Below are 19745 nucleotides of genomic sequence, written 5' to 3'. Positions count from 1 at the left end.
GTTCAACCAAGTGAAAATCCAAGATGAATATCAAGATGGTCACCAAATTTGGAGCATAAATTTCATATCTCTGAAGATTATTGATGGATCTGAGTGAATACTGGGTTTGTTATATATTTATTAAATCATATACCTAATTTTGCCAGGAATGATTCCCTCAGAGACTTTTTTGTGTCTCTAAAATTATTAAAAGTAATGTGTAAAAATTCATATGACATAGCACTTTTTCAGCATAAATTAACATTTAATTTTATGTGTAAATTGAAAAAAAAATTCTTTCCACTCAAATATATACAAACCAAATTATCAAGAAGTATTTCAGTGTTAAAAAAAAAGAAAAAAAAAAGAAGCAAAACATGTTCTGGATCACAAATCACTCGACATCCTACACTGTTCCACTGTCTTACCGGATTTCAATTACTGTGTAGAGATCTGGGGAGCAATAACTACATGAGTTCAATAAAATCACTAACTATTCTTCAACAAAGGGCAATATGGGTCATTCATAATGTCGGCTATCAAGACCATATGCACTCACTCTTCTCAAAGTCAAAATTATTAAAATTAAAAGACATAGATCTTGTACAAAGCAAAAAAAAAAAAAAACCTTTTTACCAAATACATGCAGAAATTGTTCAAGGATGGAGAGGAGGGATATCAATTGAGAGGGAAAATTCTAAATTAATAAAATCTGTAGAAAAAGGATTCTGCATTTAATTTTGTGGGGTGAGACTGTGGAAAGGTGTGAGTGGGGAGTTAAAGCAGTGTCCAAACATTCTACACTTTAAAACAAAATATAAAGAAAGTGTTTTCACACGATACAGGGATGAAGTGGGGGTGTGAGTCACTAGGTGTTCACAGGAAACCGTTATACATTTCTTTATGTTCATTCTTAGTTGTTTATCTTTTCTGTTGTGTTTTGTTTTATCAGGTTCTTTTTGTCGCTTTCTCTAAAATTGCATTATTAGTTATTATTACTATTATTGTTGTTGTTGCTATTATTAATAAATAAATAAAAATACATTTAAAAAAAAATACAATTTGTAATGCATTTGACTCTTTTACAGCAACAAATGCTGAGCCATTAATTATTATACAGAAAACAAATGTGCTGAGATGCGAACAGCTTAATGCTAACTTTAACATTAAAAATGCCATAGACATGCTAATGCGTTAGCGTCGCTCCCGTTTTTTAAGTTATAAAGTGCATCTATCAGCTGTTTCAGAAGACCATAACAGGTCAATTTAACATAAAAAGGTAAATATTACTCACAGACATATGCTCCTTAGGGTTTAGCGGGGGAAAATTAAGATAAAGGGAACTAAAACAACAGCTTTGCTTCAAGGCCCCTAAAGCTATCCAAAACCTGCCTGTTTGAAAAGCACAGCACTTAACACTTCCTACTGAACAATACTGATCTAAAAAATAACCCAGGCAACTGGCAAAAAAGTGGAAATCTGCCAAAAAGCAGACATTTTTCATCCCTGAGTATTAGAGTTTTGCTGCTGAATCACTGATCAGTTACACATTTACTGTACCTAAGATTTTAATGGAGTTCATTTGTTTCAGAATTCTAAAACATATAAATACTAACTGTAATAACTAAAATATACCAATATTTCATTCAAGAGATAATGTCAAATTTAGATTTTCATTGTTGAGGAAGGCAGCCATTTTGAAAAATGGCACCTATCTTGACATTTTTGCTTGGCTCATCAGCTGATATTTAAAAATGCCCCAATATGAATGTTCTGAACCATGTAAATTATACACCACCATGGGGTCAGGCCCCCAATTATTCTCATTTATTTTCACATCTGACATTCAGTTTTCGTCCACAATTTGAATTCCCTTTGTCCTCTTATTACATCCACAAGTGACAAAGGGTTGTGTCCATCTGTGCACACCATAACTCAAAACGTAGAGCACAGGTTTAGATCAATTTTGAAGTGATTGTTGTTGGGACAAGGAGGGACCATACCAATTTAATTCAAAGTCTTTAGGTTTATTGACTGCCTTTTTTTTAGAAGCATGGTTACAACATCACAAAGACCAACACAACTTCAGAATTCATAGACAAGGAGCAGAACCTTTTGAAAATCTTAAAAAAAAAATATATATATATACACGTGCAAATGTGTTTGTCTCTCTATATGTGTCAGCCCTGGAGGCCTGTCCAGGGTGTACCCTACCTCATGCCCAATGACTGCTGGGATAGGCTACAGCAGGGGTTTTCAAAGTGTGGGAGAGTGAGCCCCCCAACCGATACACATACACAGTACACAGTATACACAGTATTCTTTTACACGTTAAACACATTTTAAATATATTTATGTCTTTTTAAGTAACTGTCTATGCATTTACACATTTTACAGCCTTTGTAAACATTTGAAACATTTTTAAAGAACTTTCTATTCTTCTATTTTTACTTTTTGTCATATTTTAAACATCATTTTTAACATTTAAACATCTCTGTGTAACTGTGTAACTAACACACTTTAACGTAAATAATATTAATTAAACTTTTATACATATTTAGTCTCTCATCTAGTCTCACCTCTTGTGTAGTGTGAGCAATGAGTCTGGGTCTTTGATGCGCACAGGCGGCTGATGTGAGGATGCACCCTGGAGAGGAGCAAACAAAGATCATCCTCTACTTTCTTCTTTTTTCTTTTTTTTGGGGGGGGTTGCCCCAAACTCTGCCTTCTCACTGGTAGATCTATGCACTAAAAATTGATCCATTTTGCTCCTGGCATGTTAGCTAACAATGTTTTCTTTTTCCGTTTTTCCCCGTCTTTTTTTTTGTTGTTGTTGGTTATCAGTGTATACAGTTATTTTTTTGCACAAAAAACCTAAAAACCTATGCCATTTATCTTGTATAGGTAACATAATTATTATGTAATTCAAACAATATACTTTATGTATTTTAAATAAATACTGTCATTATTATTGATTTAGAGTAATTATATTTTATTAATACTAAATACATAAAGCTGAGGATTAAGCAGGCCAAATGAATAGGATTTATTACAGTAATGAATATGCATCATTTAAGGTTTATTTGGTAGGTTTGTATTAAAATTATCTAAAAAAAAAAAAAGTAAATGGGAATTTGTCATGTAATAAAATTACATAAATCTTAAAAGTTAGGGTTAAATATTTTTGTGAGTGTACCCTGCCCCCAACTGGAAAACCAACCAGCAGATTCCAGACCAACTGATACTCCACAGTACACAGCCCCAGTAAATAGTGTGCCAAAACATCCCACATCCCAGGTACAAACCAAGAAAAAATACATCTAATGTCAAGTCACTTTTAAGTCATGAATCAGCAAGTCCCAAGTCAAGTCTCAAGTCATAATGACCACCAATTGTTTGCAAGCTGACTTGAGACTTGACTTGGGACTTGCTGATTGATGACTTAAAAGTGACTTCGTCCCACCTCTGCCGGTGACTAGAGAAGGCCAAGGGGATGTCTACTTTCCACCTGGCTGCAGCAGATGGATGGTTACTTTAGAAAAGTGGCGATGAACTGGTTGTCTGCCATGGTGGTTGCCATCCAGAGCTCAGGACTGGTCCGTGATGTCATGGATGTGGCGAAGCAAGGCACCATAACATCTTCCCAGACTTTACATGACTTGTGTTCTTTGGCTCTAAAACCTTGGAATACCGACTAAAAAACTGAACTTTTCATATGCTGAAGTGTAAACATGGAGGTTCAGATGGTAATTGAATTTAAAAAAATGTCATTAAACAACAGCTTCCATTCATTTATTCATTTTCTACACCTGGAGCTGGAGCTTCTCCCAGTGGTCATTGATGGAAAGGCACAGTGCAGTTTATTCACAATACAGAAAGTAGAAAATGAGAGATATTAAGAAATAAGAACACATGGAAAATAACTTTAGCAATCTAATTCATGCATTTACTCTGGTCTGACCTCTTGCTCCTCCATCTCCTCGAGCCGATGCCTGTTGCCTTCACGTGATGTGTCAATTTTGCTAACTGGATAAGTGGATACACTACAACAGGCACAAACCTGTATGATTTTAGGGTTAACTTTACTCAAAACTTGCTCGCTGGCGTCAAGTTAGCGGAACTAAATTTTGTGGACTCTTACTGGGCTGCTAATGGTTTTCAAAGTTAGCTAAGAAGCTAATGGTAAAGTTAGCTTTGCTAATTAGCTGTTAGCTGATTAGCTGAAGTGTGCCCGCCGCTGTAAGCCACGTTGGACCGATAGTCTTTCTCTGTTGGAGTGATGATGCAGCAGTGATTCTCTGACTTGTGTTTCTGTTGCTTCTTATCCTGCAGGTGTGGCTGTGTTGGTTTCTCCTGAAGTTCCCCTGCAGCTGGGCTTGGACAGCAGAGAGCAGTTCTGCCTGCAGTCACTGGCGAGCATGGAGAGGCTCCCGCTGGAGTACACTGTGTGTGTTGCCCACGATGTGAAAGCTGCTCATCAGGAAGCGATGCTGCAACTGTCCCCGCAGAGCCGAGAGCTGCCCAACATGAAGACACTGTGGTTAGTTTGGTTTTCAACACCTTTTCCAGAGAGCTGGGAGGTACCTAAAGTGGCCTGGCATGGCTTTATCTATATTTAGGAAATCATAAAGTAAAATCCATCCGAGTGTCTCAAAGGAATTTGTGTGTCTCAGGCTGCCGTTCTGGAAGCTGCTCCCCAATGTCGATTTGGGGCCGAAGGTGGAGAGGGAGCTGAGAACCTTCTCTAATCGTCTGAGGAGACACCAGCTGGGAGATGGAGTCATCACCCTCGATGAACATTCCACCACTCTCCTGTCAGAAATGGTAAGTGGTAATCTCCTGGTGCACTGTGCAGAACCCAACAGTCAGGAGAAATCTGAAGAACACAGAACCAAAGAGGAACGAAACATCCCGTGTGAATCTGCAGTTAGGTATCAAAGATGATCCACACTATGGCCATGAAGGAAACAAAAAAATAGTTCAAGGAACCAAATAGTGCTGTTACTGGTACTGCTAGTGTGAGAGCTGAAAAGGTACATCTCAACCTGGTAGAACCTCTGCAGAATTTTAAACAATGTCCTCAAACCCCTGACATCAAGTCAGACTGTACTGCTACATGATATCACACTGGTGTCCCTGCTTGAAACATCTCCAATTCTACCAAATTGTCTTATCAGAAAAAACACTATTTTGCATCCTATAATATTGCTATTAATTAATTATTATTGGGCAATGGTTTGTATGTTTGTTTGCTTGTTTGTTTCTTTGTTTATCAGCAGGATATTACAAAAGGGCATAAAGATATTAACACTGGTAGAGAGGCGGGCTTTGGGTGAAGGAAGAGTTGATTAGATTTTGGTGAGGATCTTGATGAAGGGATGGATATTGTTTTTGATCATCTATCCTTATTTATTTTATATGAATCCTGTCATAGATCTTTCAGCTTTGATCTCTGATCCTGTAATCACAGCTCTTGATTAGTTTAGCGATCATAATCACAAGTAAAAATTACTTATCAGAATCAAATCAGGATCAGCAATCAGAATTAAAGACTAGCAATCAGTATCAAAGCTCACCAATCAGAACTGAAGAAGAAGAAGCAAGATCAAAGTTTAGCCATCAGGAATAAAGGTCACCAAGTAGAACTGAAATGAGCAGTCAGGATCAGTAATAAGGATCGAAGCACACAACAATCAGGATGATCAAGATCAAAGATCAGGATCTAATCTTGGTAATCATGAATAAAGGCTAGTAACTGGGATCCTTAACAAAACATTCTCTGGGCAATTTGCTTTGGTCTGTTAATTTTTATTTCTCAGTTATTAATTTAGTTATTGGTCTAGATCACTTGTTCCATAATTTGTGGGGCAGGACATCCCTCAAAATGGAAACAATAACTTTTGTGATCTATGTATGAACCAAAGTTAAAAACTGATGCAGCAAGGCTGTTATGCCTCTGGTGATAGATTTATTCAAATAGAAGAACAACAAAAACTAGAGGGGCTTTTACCAAAATGCATACCTACTGAATGCAGAGCAGATGGGTCTGTGGAATAGGAGTTGGACTCGCAATACATAGACCTGAGTTTCATTTAAGATGTGTGCTTTAGATGACCTGTCTATGTCCTTAGACAGGACACTTTGCCTCCATCGTCCCAGTTCACCCAGATGTAAATGGGTACTGTACTTGCCTGAGAAAGTAACCTGTGATGGACTGGTGTCCTGTCCTGGAGGAATCAAAGACTTTTATATGCTTTAGTTTATGGTATACGTGGATAAGCACCAGCCTCAGGGACTGAGCAGGATTTACTATACTGAGCCAAACAATTGTTGACATCTGTGTGGCTCTTGAGACCAAAGGCAAAATGTTCTGATAATAATACATAATCAGAAGGAAAATTTAAAACAAACTATTTCACAGTGTTGACCAAAGTAGAATTAATGTTTTTTCTATGCCCCTTGACCTACTTTCCACTTTCATAATCTGCCTCTTTGATCATCCAGGCTGTAAATCTGATGAGGGCTCACTTGTTAGAGGCTCAAAACTCTTTAGAAACAAAGTTAAGAGGGTTTCCGTTCTTGAGTCTCCAAAGTGATGAATAATAACATTTGGAAAGCAAACAAGGGCAGGCAGGTTCACTCAGATGCTCTGTGTGCGTGTATGCGTGCATGTGTGTGTGTTTGGCTTTGATCACACAGAAACTGGGGAGAGCTGACATTTGCCGTTAGGTATGCTTATGGATTTTGGGTCAAGGATAAATGCTGCAAAAATGGAAAGTTGATAGGACAAATATTTTATGGAGAAATTAGCGATAATAGCCAACACCAGTGAACAATGCACGTTGTGCTGCAATGAATCATGGGAGTTCAGGGTTTTGGAGTTGTAAATGTTGTTGTTGTGGTTCATGTTAGTTTAACAGTGTTGTTAGTGTTATTGTTTTATTGTGTTTTTGTAGTTCAGTTGGGTTAGTCAGTTTAGTTAAGTGTCGTGTTGCCATTACCATGATTGGGAAGTGTAGTACGTTTGATGTCTTCCGCGACCGTCTTTGTTTGTGGGTGTGTAAAAATAAAAGCACCTGCATTTTGGTAGAATGCAGAAAAGACCAAAAGCTCTGGCTCAGTTTTCGTTCTTCCGCGCAGCTCGCCACAGTATATTAAAAGTGAAGTGGCATCTGTGTGTGTGTGTGTGTGTGTGTGTGTATAACTTCGATCATGGATAAATCGGGGAGAGCTGACATTTGGAGTTTGGTATACCTATTTTCAGTCAAGGATGAATGCCACCAAAATGGAACGTTGATAGGAATAATATCTTTGGGAAAAACTACAGATATTACAGTGGGGAAAATAAGTATTTGACCCCCTGTCAGTTTTGCAGGTTTTCCCACCTACAAAGAATGGAAAGGTCTGTAATTTTTATCGTAGGTACTCTTCAACTGTGAGAGACAGAATCTAAAAACAAAAGTCCAGTAAATCACATTGTATGCTTTTTAAAATAATTAATTTGCATTTTATTGCATAAAATAAGTATTTGGCCACCTAGAAAAACAGAGCTTAACAATTGGTACAGAAACATTTGTTTGCCATTACAGAGGTCAGACGTTTCCTGTAGTTCTTGACCAAGTTTTCACACACTGCAGCAGGGATTTTGGTCCACTCCTCCATACAGATCTTTTCCAAATTTTTCAGGTTTGGAGTTTCAGCTCCTTCCAAACGTTTTCTATTGAGTTCAGGTCTGGAGACTGGCCAGGCCACTCCAGGACCTTGAAGTGCTTCTTACGGAGCCCCTCCTTAGTTGCCCTGGCTGTGTGTTTGGGGTCATTGTCATGCTGGAAGACCCAGCCATGACCCATCTTCAATGCTCTTACTGAGGGAAGGAGGTTGTTTGCCAAAATCTTGCAATACATGACCCCATCCATCCTCCCTTCAATACGGTGCAGTCGTCCTGTCCCCTTTGCAGAAGAGCATCCCCAGAGTATGATGTTTCCGCCCCCATGCTTCATGGTTGGGATTGTTTTCTTGGGGTTGTTCTCATCCTCTAAACATGGTAAGTGGAGTTGATTCCAAAAAGCTCTATTCTGGTCTCATCTGACCATATGACCTTCTCCCATGCCTCCTCTGGATCATCCAGATGGTCACTGGTGAACTTCAAATGGGCCTGGACATGTGCTGGCTTGAGCAGGGGGACCTTGCTGCCCTGCAGGATTTTAAACCATGACAGCATCATGTGTTACTAATGTAATCTTTGTGACTGTGGTCCCAGCTCTCTTCAGGTCATTGACCAGGTCCTCCTGTGTAGTTCTGAGCTTTCTCAGAATCATCCTTACCCCAAAAAGTGAGATGGAATCCCAGACCGAGGGAGATTGACAGTCATCTTGTGTTTCTTCCACTTTCTAATAAATAATCATAACAGTTGTTGTCTTCTACCAAGCTGCTTGCCTGTTGTCCTGTAGTCCATCCCAGCCTTGTGCAGGTCTACAGTTTTGTCTCTGGTGTCCTTAGACAGCTCTTTGGTCTTGGCTATGGTGGACAGGTTGGAGTGTGATTGATTGAGTGTGTGAACAGGTGTCTTTTATACAGGTAACAAGTTCAAACAGGTGCAATTAATACAGGTAAAGAGTGCAGAATAAGAGGGCTTCTTAAAGAAAAATTAACAGGTCTGTGTGAGCCAGAATTCTTGCTGGTTGGTAGGGAATCAAATACTTATTTTATGTAATAAAATGCAAATTAATTATTTAAAAATCATACAATGTAATTTTCTGGATTTTTTTTAGATTCTGTCTCTCACAGTTAAAGTGTACCTACAATAAATAACTAAGGATTAGTCACAGCCCAGTTTGTATATGAAGAGTTGATTTCCAAAACAAAATAAGCGCCATTTCTGAAAAAATAAATTACCACTGCCACCAACATCTTTTTACACATGCCATTCATTTTGTAACTCAAAATGAGAAACATCTTGTTGATTTTGAGTCTGGTCTGCTTGAGGTTTCTTCCTCAGAGGGAGTTTTTCCTTACCACTGTTGCTCTGGGGGTTGGTAAGGTTAGACCTTACCTGTGTGAAGCGCCTTGAGGCAACTGATTTGGCGCTATATATAAAGGAAATAATTGAAATTGATTTTTGGCATGAATTTCAGTTTGGTTCCAAACCAAGATATGTGTTGTGTCTCTTACATATTATATATCCATTCCAGCCATGGATATGTAGTATTTTGGAGAGGAAAAAATGTGGATACACGTGTATTAGTGTTTGGACTACGACAGCCATTTTTGGCCATTAAAATTATCAAAAGATTAAACAGAATTTACATTTTTTTCTAATGCGTGTAACAAAGTGATGAAGCACATTTCTATACCATGATTTACTGAAATATATTAATTTACTTCCACACAAAATAAAAAAAAAATCCTTGTGATTTTCTCAAAATGAAGAAAATGGATATATCTCATTTTGGAAATATACTCTTCATGTAACATTTGATGAAAGTTTCAAAAAAGGAAAATATTTACTGTAGTTATGATTGACTCATTCCAGGAAACCTGTTGAAGAAGATCACCAGAAAAGTTTCATCAACTCTTCCCTGATCCAAACACCATCTCTGCTCAAACTCATCAGTTACTTTATGAGCTATTTTGTTCAGAAACACACAGAGAGAAAGTGGATCACATAACATCTGCCCCTTGATGTCTGTCTGATTTCTTTTCTACAAGAGTCAAGACAGAAGTCAGACGACCAGAGCAAGAATTTTAGCTGAGGAAGCGTCTGCGATTTGAAGCGAAACATCCTCACATCAAGCAACCCAGTCCAGTCGAAGATTCAAGCTTCTCTACTATGGTCCCCCAGTATGGGTAGAGGGCACCCAGTGATCTTCTCTGCCATTTTGGTAACCCTCTGGAGATCTTTCCTTTTTGCCACCATGCAGCTGGTAAACCACGTACAGAGACAGTATGTGAGGATGCTCTCCATGGTAGAGCGGTAAAAAGAAACAAGCAATCTCTGCTCATTTGTCCTGAGGATTCTCAGAAAGTGGAGCCTTTGCTGTGGCTTCTTTACCAAGTGTGTGGTGTTCCTGTCCCAGGTCAGTTTCTCCTCTATGTGGACTCCCAGGAAACAAAAGTCCCAGTCCCTTTCCACACAGGTCCTCCCAATGATTTCTGTTTTGTTTCTCCTGAAGTCTATGATTAGCTCCTTGATTTTGGAAGTGTTCAGGAGCAGGTTATTTTCTGTACACCACACCGTCAGCTGTTCCACCTCATCCCAGTAGGCGGACTCATCTCCTCCAGTGATACCACTGTGGTGTCATCTGCATATTTAATGAAAGTGTTGCTGGTGTCGATAGGGGTGCAGTCAGAGATGTAGAGAGTGAAGAGCAGCGGGCTCAGCATACAGCCTTGAGGAGACCAGTGTTGAGTGTGACAGCTGTATAGTAGAGAAGCTTGAATCTTCGAAGATTCAAGCTTCTCTACTATGGAAACCACCTGGACAACTGAGAGCCTACACAGAAACATGTGACAGCTGTAGATATAAGTGGGGGCCAATCCTGACTCTGTGAGTGATTTGACAGAAAGTCTTTAATCCAAAGACATGTGGAATGAGGTTCAGCAGTTTCCTCACGAGGCCATGGGAGAGGATGCTGTTGAATGCTGAACTATAATCCATGAAGAGAAGACGGGTGTAGTTACCCTGTTGCCCCAGGTAGGTCAGCGTGGTGTGGAGAGCATCGGTTTCTGTAAAGACTAGGACACAGTAGTCTCTGGTGACGTTATCCGAGGCCATCTGCAGCCTCAAGTACTTCATTTTATTAGAGAGGGATTACTTTGGTGAGGGAGAGGCTGGGAAGCGGTGGTTTGTGTTGTCACTTCCGTAGCCTGGCTAGTCCGCCGGCCCTGCATCCTCACTTTTGCTTGCGCTTCCTATGGATGTTGTATGAACAAGAAGACTCCACTGTAATACTTCTCTTGCATGAAACTCCAATTTTTAGCAGATCTTGTTGACTGCAGGTGATGTAGCTCGACGATAAAACAAAAAGTGTGAGCACAGAGCTGCTGCATCTACGCACGCTGCCATCTTGCTTTATCCCAAGTCATTTTTATGGATTCTTCCTTGATCTGAGACCTACCTCTGTACCAGATGTCATTAAAAACCTTTTGAGATATCCTGCTGATAATTCAAATAAACAGATGAACAAAGAGAGTAAAATATGATGGAGATAATTACTACATTTATTACCATATAAAAATGGGAGGACTCATAGGCATCGTTCGATGAGCTAGAGTTTGCCTTCCCAAAATTTCAAGTCTTCTGGTACATCATACAAAATCTTGAACACCACTTTTGTTGGCTGTACACTGCTGGGTTTCCCTCAATAACTGCCATAAAGAATCAACCAAGTGCACAGAGTCGCATGGAAACTTACGGAACTTGATGTTGTCCATAAACTGTAAGACAGTACACAAGTGTGACTGTTAACAGTGATTCTCTGTAAAAACTGGGCTTCTCTTTCACTGCGCTTTCATACGTATTCATCAGTCTCACTATGGCCTCGCCTGTCCAGTTCCTGTATTAGGTTTAAGTAATACAGTTATGATTTGGAAAGACAAAGCAGCACTGGAAAATTTGGATTATTCATCAATTGGTCGTTACAGAGGTACTAAATACAAGAGTAAAGGGTCTGACCACCATGACTTTTTTCTGTTTTATGCCTGTGTTAAAAACATTGGAGTAATTTTGTTGTTAGAAACCAAAAAGGATTGACCCTCAGACACAGTTCAGTACTGTGCTAAGCTCCTTTGTCTTATTGTTGTCCTGTGGTCAAAGCTTTATGGTTTTTAAGGGATTTGTTATACAATCGGAAATCTCTCTTTGATAATAATGTGTAAATAATGAGAGATTACAAAATTTGACAAACTGTGTTTTAACATGTAAATTTGCAAAGAAACTGATCTAGATGATTTCAGCCTGTTGAATTTAAACGGCTGTGATGGTCTTGCACAATATAGCATCAACTACACTATGAAACCACCTTTGGTCCAGGATGGCAACCATCCAGGTAGACGATTGGTCCACCCCAACTCTCAACAATAACCATGTCTCTCTGACAGCCAGGTGATATATATGGACGTTCCCTTGGCCTTCCCCAGTTAATAGAGTCCTCAACACTGAGGCACTTGTGTGTTTCACACATTTTTTTTCTCTTATTGCACATTTTATCTTACTTGCACATTTCATTTGCACATTTTATTACTGTGAATTATTCACTGTTTAGTGTATAATTATATATGTCGTACAGAGAGAGTGCAGCTCAATTTCAATTTCAATTTATTTATTTATATAGCACCAAATCACAACAAAGTTGCCTCAAGGCACTTCACACAAGTAAGGTCTAACCTTACTAACCCCCAGAACAAGTACACAGGTGACAGTGGTAAGGAAAAACTCCCTCTGATGATTTGAGGAAGAAATTCCAAGCAGACCAGACTCAAAGGGGTGACCCTCTTCTTGGCCTATGCTACCAACACAATAGACAATACAGCAAATTATACAGGAGATTTTGGGAGTCCATGCTGGTGTACAAGATGGGAGCTCAAACCGAAGTCAGATTCCTTGCATTTTGTGGATACTTGGTGAATAAAAGCTATTCAGATCCTGATTCTCCTCATTGAACTCATGCATTGAGTCTGTGTGAGATTTACTCTGTCTCTGTCTTTTTGTACAGGACCACAACTACCTCAATGGCAGGAAAACAGGGATGTCCAAGAGACTGACCAGGGACCTCCCACTTGTCAAGCTTCTTAACATTTCCATCACCCTGTCCCCTTTCCTGGGCGTGGACACCACGCAGTTCCACACGTCCCTCGTAGACGGGACTGAGGCCTACTGGCTCAGTCTCCCCTCAGCAGCACAGGGACAGCTGGTGAGACGTGAACAGGACACGTTTGAGCACATCAGATGCAGTTTGGTCTCATTTCACACAGGACTTCACACCAATGTGCACTGGTAGCACATGGAGGAGGACTGCTTTCAGTCCTGTGTATGTGTCCAATTATGAACAAAATTACTGGAGGTTTGTTCCGGTTATGACCAAATGGTGTAAACACTGAGGACAAATGGATTGCCAATAAATCAAGTTTATATATATATATATATATATATATATATATATATATATATATATATATATATATATATATATATATATATATATATATATATACACACACACACAAGTCTCTGGATGTTGTGGGACTGTCTTGGCTGACACGTCTCTGCAACATCGCGTGACGATCGGGGACAGTGCCTCTGGATTGGCAGACCGGGGTGGTGGTCCCTCTGTTTAAGAAGGGGGACCGAAGGGTGTGTTCCAACTATAGGGGGATCACACTCCTCAGCCTCCCTGGTAAGGTCTATTCCAGAGTACTGGAGAAGAGAATTCGACCGATGGTCGAACCTCGGATTCAGGAGGAGCAGTGTGGTTTTCATCTTGGTTGCGGCACATTGGACCAGCTCTACATGCTCCATCGGGTGCTCGAGAGTTCATGGGAGTTTGCCCAACCAGTCCACATGTGTTTTCTGGATCTGGAGAAGGCGTTCGACCGTGTCCCTCGGGGCACCCTGTGGGGAGTGCTTTGGGAGTACGGGGTCTGGGATCCTTTGCTAAGGGCTATCCGGTCCCTGTACAACCGCAGCAGGAGCTTGGTTCGCATTGCCGTAGTAACTCAAACCTGTTTCCAGTGCACGTTGGCCTCCGCCAGGGCTGCCCTTTGTCACCGGTTCTGTTCATTACTTTTATGGACAGAATTTCTAGGCGCAGCCAGGGTGTAGAGGGGGTCTGGTTTGGGAACCACAGAATCTCGTCTCTGCTGTTTGCGGACGATGTGGTTCTGTTGGCTTCATCAAATTAGGACCTTCAGCGTGCACTGGGGTGGTTTGCAGCCGAGTGTGAAGCGTCCGGGATGAAAATCAGCACCTCCAAATCTGAGGCCATGGTTCTCGACCGGAAAAAGGTGCTTTGCCCTCTTCAGGTCGGTGGAGTGTCCTTGCCTCAAGTGGAGGAGTTTAAGTATCTCGGGTTCTTGTTCACGAGTGAGGGACGGATGGAGCGTGAGATCGATAGACGGATCGGTGCAGCATCTGCAGTGATGCGGTCGCTGTATCGGACCGTCGTGGTGAAGAGAGAGCCGAGTAGGGGGGCAAAGCTCTCGATTTACCGATCGATCTACGTTCCGATCCTCACCTATGGTCATGAGATTTGGCTCATGACCGAAAGAACGAGATCGCGAGTACAAGCGGCCGAGATGAGTTTCCTCTGCAGGGTGGCTGGGCGCTCCCTTAGAGATAGGGTGAGGAGCTCGGTCACTCGGGAGGAGCTCGGAGTCGAGCCGCTGCTCCTCTACGTCGAAAGGAGTCAGTTGAGGTGGCTCGGGCATCTTTTCCAGATGCCCCCTGGACGCCTCGCTGGAGAGGTGTTCCGGGCACGTCCCATTGGGAGGAGGCCCCGGGGAAGACCCAGGACACACTGGAGGGACTACATCTCTCGGCTGGCTTGGGAACGCCTTTGGGTTCCCCCGGAGGAGCTGGGGGAGGTGTGTGTGGATCAGGAGGTCTGGGCGGCTTTGCTTGAGCTCCTGCCCCCGCGACCCGACTCCGGATAAAGCGGAAGACAATGGATGGATGGATGGATGGATGGATATATATATATAAAACTGAAAAAGAAAAAAGGGGAAAGGGGAACAGTTGAGATAAACTAAATTAAATAAGTAAAAGAATAACGTTAATCTAACATATTTATCTCTGTGATGTCAAGTCAAATTCAAGAAATACCAAACAAAACAAAAAAACAAAGCAAACAAAAATGTTTTAATATCATATCTATAGACCTTTGAGGTTTAATAAAGGCAATTATTTAAACTAAGAAAGAGATTAAATAAAATACTAATTTGTTAAGAAAACAAAGAGATGAAATGAAATTAAAGTGATCTGGATCACCACCAACACACCATGTGCTATAAATTTGCCTATATTTTTTGCGTTGATGTTCCCTATCCTGTCAGATGAGTTATGTTGTGCAAGAATTTTGTCCTGTACAATAATGATAAGAAAAAATATCAGGAATAGTGCTTTTGTATAACAAGTATGAAAACATCTGAGCATCAGATGTAAAAAGAAAGAAAAAAATAAACAGAAGATGAACAAGGAGAAAAAAAAACATTTCCATTCACATTTTAACCTCTCTCATATGCAATTAATGTTAAAAAAGGGGAAAAAACTGTGACTAAAAAGCAAACCCTACTGTCTACATGAGCGCCATCACTGCAGTTACAAAAAAAACCTCAACTAAAACTAGGTGTAAAAATCATGTAATCATAATTTTAATTCTACAGATTCTCCTTTTTTGCCCTTCTTTGCTCCTGTAGATCCCTGTGATGAGTCAGTGGCGAGGGAGGTTCTGTGTAAAGCTGAACATCACCAACCCGGGAGCTGTCAGCTGGTTCCTGGACAGAGTGGGATCCTTACAGGCTCATGTTGGGATGGAATACATCATGCTGGAGGGAGGTGAGGGAAATCTGTTTGAGGAGCAGGCCCTGCGGCCACCACAAGCTCTTGATGGAGACAAGTACATCAGCCTGCTTGCTGACCTGGCCACCAGGATAGGAGACTCCACCATCATGACAGCAGGGACACGGTAATGCCTTCAAACGTTCTAGTATGGTTTATCCTTGGAAGAGCGGGATCTTCAGGATGGCTCCTCCGGTCAACGCTCCTCCTTAAGGCTGGCTGACATTTCTTCTGTTTGTGTCCCACCAGCTCAAGCCACAAGCCGCTGTTTGTGACCATGACCCCCTTACAGTCTGACTGGAGCTCACTGGGCCTGAAGGGCATCATTACCTCCCTGCTGCACCACGCTCTGCTGGGATACAACTTCCTCATTCCTGATGCAGTAGGTAATACCACAAGCTATTGGTCACCTTCATCACCTTTACTAGGAGCATTTCTAGTCCTGAAGTTGCAAAGTTGCTCCCGGGTTACAGATGATGCGTGAATATGATTCATCATTTTATATAAATGCAGTCCATTTATATAAAAGGTTTTGGCTGTACAAAAATGGCTTCGTTAAGTTAAGACGTGACATATTTTAGGCTGTATTTTGGATTAGCCTTTCACCTGCATCTGTAAAATGTTGTGTTTCCTCCACCAAGATGGAGGTGTTATCGTATTGTAAAGCGTCGGTCCCACCGAATAAAAAGCCATGAATAATGAGCCATGCATGAGTGTGTCAGTGATTATTTGAAGAATGATCCATATGTGCCAGGTATCAGCCTCTAATGAGCCACGCGACCTGTCATTTCAGCCCCTTCCAGCCTCGAATGGTTTGTGTCGCCGCATATGATCCACATTAAGCCACATATGATCCATGTAGCGCCATGATAACTCGACGCTGGTGTACATTTAGGCATGGGTTTGGTCCAAATCTCCACCCCTCCCACACTTGGTCTCTTTAAAGTGTGGTTTTCAATTCACAGCATCCATTCAAGATGTTGTCATTTTTTAAACGTAGTCCAAAAATAGACACTCCTGTACAGCCTGGCCGGTGTGCGCATCCGTGCACCAGGCTGTTGTTCACCTGTGTTCCAGAGTCATGTGTTGTTTGTGCATTGGCATTCTGCATTCCTGAACAGTTACCTCTGCACTTCTTCTCACTGGCTTTATTTCTTCCGTGGCTTTAAACACACAGTCATTTTGACACTGTGATCCAACTTTGTGTGCTCATCTTGAATGCAAGTCATTGCCCCAGTGCGCACAGAGCGCAGCTCATCTGATCCATTATAACAACATGTTAAATCTCTCATAAACAGATTTTTACAGCTGCTTATATAGAAGGAATAAACATGCAACTGTTTTACCAAGCTATTACAGTAAAAACATTCCAAATAATTACTTTTTAAGCTGTTCCAAATATGTTCTCCACCTCAGAGCATGAGACAGAGACAGGAAAAAAAGCTCCAAATGTCCTCTGTGATTCCAGAAGCGATTAGAGGTGTTTTCAACATCCAAGCTCTGACAGAAAAAGATTAATCCGCTACAAAATAATTATTTTATATATAGAGTCCGGCGCACAAAGCAGGAGGGATTGTAGTGCGCAAGAGGGCTGAGCCAAAATAGCCTGTCCAAAATAGCCTGTCCTGTCCTCATAGCCACCAGGTGTTCAGATAATGGACTTTTCCCAGCATCGTCCTCACCACAAACATACTTCTAAAATCCTCGTTTGTCCTCGTAGTACCTTGTACACAAACTGCCCCACGCTGCTGTTGCTAAATGTTTAACTTCTTGAAAATAGAGATGAACCTCGTTAGCCGAATATTCTGCCTCTAAGAGCATCTCAGAGCCACTATTCTCCCATGATTGTTGAATAACTGGACTCATACGAAAAAAAAACATGCTATGTAGCTCATTATTCATCCTTCATGATTCGGTGGGACCAGGGCTTAATACTGTCCCTTAAAAAGTACAGAGTCAAACTATTTGTCAGTTTAAATTTATTCAAAGTCACAGTGAAAAACAGGCCTGGATTCTGAAGAACTTCTCTCTCACAGGAGATCCATCCTTTCAGAACCTCAAACAAAGGTTTTTATAAAACACAACATGGACGTGACAAAGGTAGTCCTTATTTCACAAAATCCTTCCCTTATTGGTCCCCGTGGGCATTAGAGGGAGATCCAGCCCCTGCCCATAACCCGTGCGATAATGGGACATATTATAATAATTTATATTGTAACTTGAATCTCTTTGTTCTAAGTGGTAAAACTGGTTCTGCCCAGTTCAACATGCACCTTTAGGCAAATAACAGATTAAAAATATACCAAACTAAGAATATAACCATTTAAGTAAAGTAATTATGTAATACCAAAACAATAGCAAAGAAAACACAATTATAAAATGATATATAAATACACAAATATATTTAACAGAGGTCAAGTCTGGTATGCACTGGTGCTGCATGTCACCACATCCACCATACTATGGAACCAGCTTGGGTCTTGGATGGCAACCACGTAAACACACATTATAGGCCCAAGGTCCATTAGTGCCAGTGTTGAATCCATGGTTAATGTAGTGTAACATGCATGATGGTCTACAGAACCATTGTGGGTTATATTTACTTAGCCATGACTGGCACCCACTTACAGCTGGGTGGACTGGAACAGTGCAGATTGGGTGTTGTTTCTAATTACACAAACTAGCATGACTGCATTCAAACCCAGGTCTGCATTAGCCCAACTCCTGTCCCACTGAGCTGTGCAGGTATACTCTAGTAAAGCTCAGTGGTAGCATAGGATGGAGGGGTTTTGGGGCAGGAATTTTATCCATTTGGGGTCTCAAGGTCTTTGTATTCAGGGTTTTGTACCAGAATTTTTTCCCAACTGTTTTGTACCGAACAGAAACAGTATTTTAATGAGTCTGGTTTTGGGTTCCACTGCAAAATTGATGTTCGTGACCCGGTTAGAACAAAAAATAATCATTCCTGAACCGGTTAATAATGTTCCATGTCAGCTGTGGGCCACTGAAAACACTTTATATGCCAGACCTGTAGGTTGCGCTGTAACGCTCCTATGAAAAACAGAGTAGACAATACAGCATCCTGTAGCAGGCAGCAGGAAATAAAGCCTTTTAAGAACAAGATGGTCCGTGCTGATCACCTGAAATAGACTTAGTCAATGACTTATTGACTTATTCAATCAATGTTTTCAGTCAGATGTGGATTGCCACCAAACGTCATTGTCTCAATGAAGCATGCTCTTTTTGGTACTTTTTCTTCTTTTCTTCTTTTGGTGGAAAATAATTTTTGTCTGCTATAATACTGAATGTGATGAATAGCAATACGAGGTCTGTTAGAAAAGTATCCAACCTTATTATTTTTTTCAAAAAACATATGGATTTGAATCACGTGTGATTGCGTCAGCCAAGCTTGAACCCTCGTGCGCATGCGTGAGTTTTTTCATGCCTGTCGGTTTCTTCATTCGCCTGTGAGCAGGCTTTGAGTGAGGTGTGGTCCACCCCTCTCGTCTATTTTTTATTGCGAATAAATGTCTGAACGATTTGGAGCTTTGCTGCATCAATTTTTTTCCAGAAACTGTGAGAGACCTCCAGGTGGACACCATTCGAAAAATTAATATGGCTTTCAGGGACGATTTTATGGGGATTAAACAGATTACGGGGTGTTACTGCCCCTTTAAGGACGGCCCACAACTGCTGAGAGCGCAGCACGCTCCCAGCGCCGATGGACAGGCTGACACCCCGCACAAACAACCAGATCATTTCCAACGTGAAAGCTTTGTTGATCCGGGACCTTCTCTGACTTTCACAAAAAGGCAGAAGATGTGGACATCAGCACTTTTTCCGGCACATTCCACCGTTAAAGGAGTTTTTTTTTCATGGAAAAAGAAGCCGAGGGACGCGCCACGGAGCCGTTCTTCACGTGGGACAAAACCACCTCGGTGTTGGTCTCACAGGACGGCTTAAAGGTGGATTTCAGACAGATTCCGGTTGCTTTCCAGTCGTGTGAATATCCGATTGTGATTGTGCATGAGCTGGACATGCCAGAACATGTCCTGTGAGGCTTCATCACGGTGTTTCTTTTCGCCATGCAGCTCCGCCGCGACGCATGGAATTCCTCCACCTTTATTCCTCTTTCCATGACAAAAACTCCTGTAACAGTGAAATGTGCCGTTCATTTTTAAACTGGACGCTGTCTTGACCCAGTATGTCCTCT

At 41.1% G+C, this 19745-nt stretch overlaps 1 protein-coding gene across 1 annotated transcript in view; it reads left to right on the top strand.

The window, feature by feature from the left end:
* The window catches only part of si:ch211-236l14.4 (SITS-binding protein), a 73451-nt gene that overhangs the window by 45536 nt on the left and 8170 nt on the right, over window positions 1-19745 (top strand). The window contains exons 3-7 of the mRNA XM_034176883.1: window positions 4312-4519; window positions 4653-4803; window positions 12693-12890; window positions 15391-15659; window positions 15782-15918. Coding sequence (XP_034032774.1) covers window positions 4312-4519; window positions 4653-4803; window positions 12693-12890; window positions 15391-15659; window positions 15782-15918 — 963 coding nt within the window. The remainder of the gene's footprint in view (window positions 1-4311; window positions 4520-4652; window positions 4804-12692; window positions 12891-15390; window positions 15660-15781; window positions 15919-19745) is intronic.

This window comes from Thalassophryne amazonica, chromosome 8, assembly GCF_902500255.1.
Source record: "Thalassophryne amazonica chromosome 8, fThaAma1.1, whole genome shotgun sequence".
In the NCBI taxonomy this organism is placed as follows: Eukaryota; Metazoa; Chordata; class Actinopteri; order Batrachoidiformes; family Batrachoididae; genus Thalassophryne; species Thalassophryne amazonica.
This window is presented reverse-complemented; position numbering and strand designations above follow the sequence as displayed.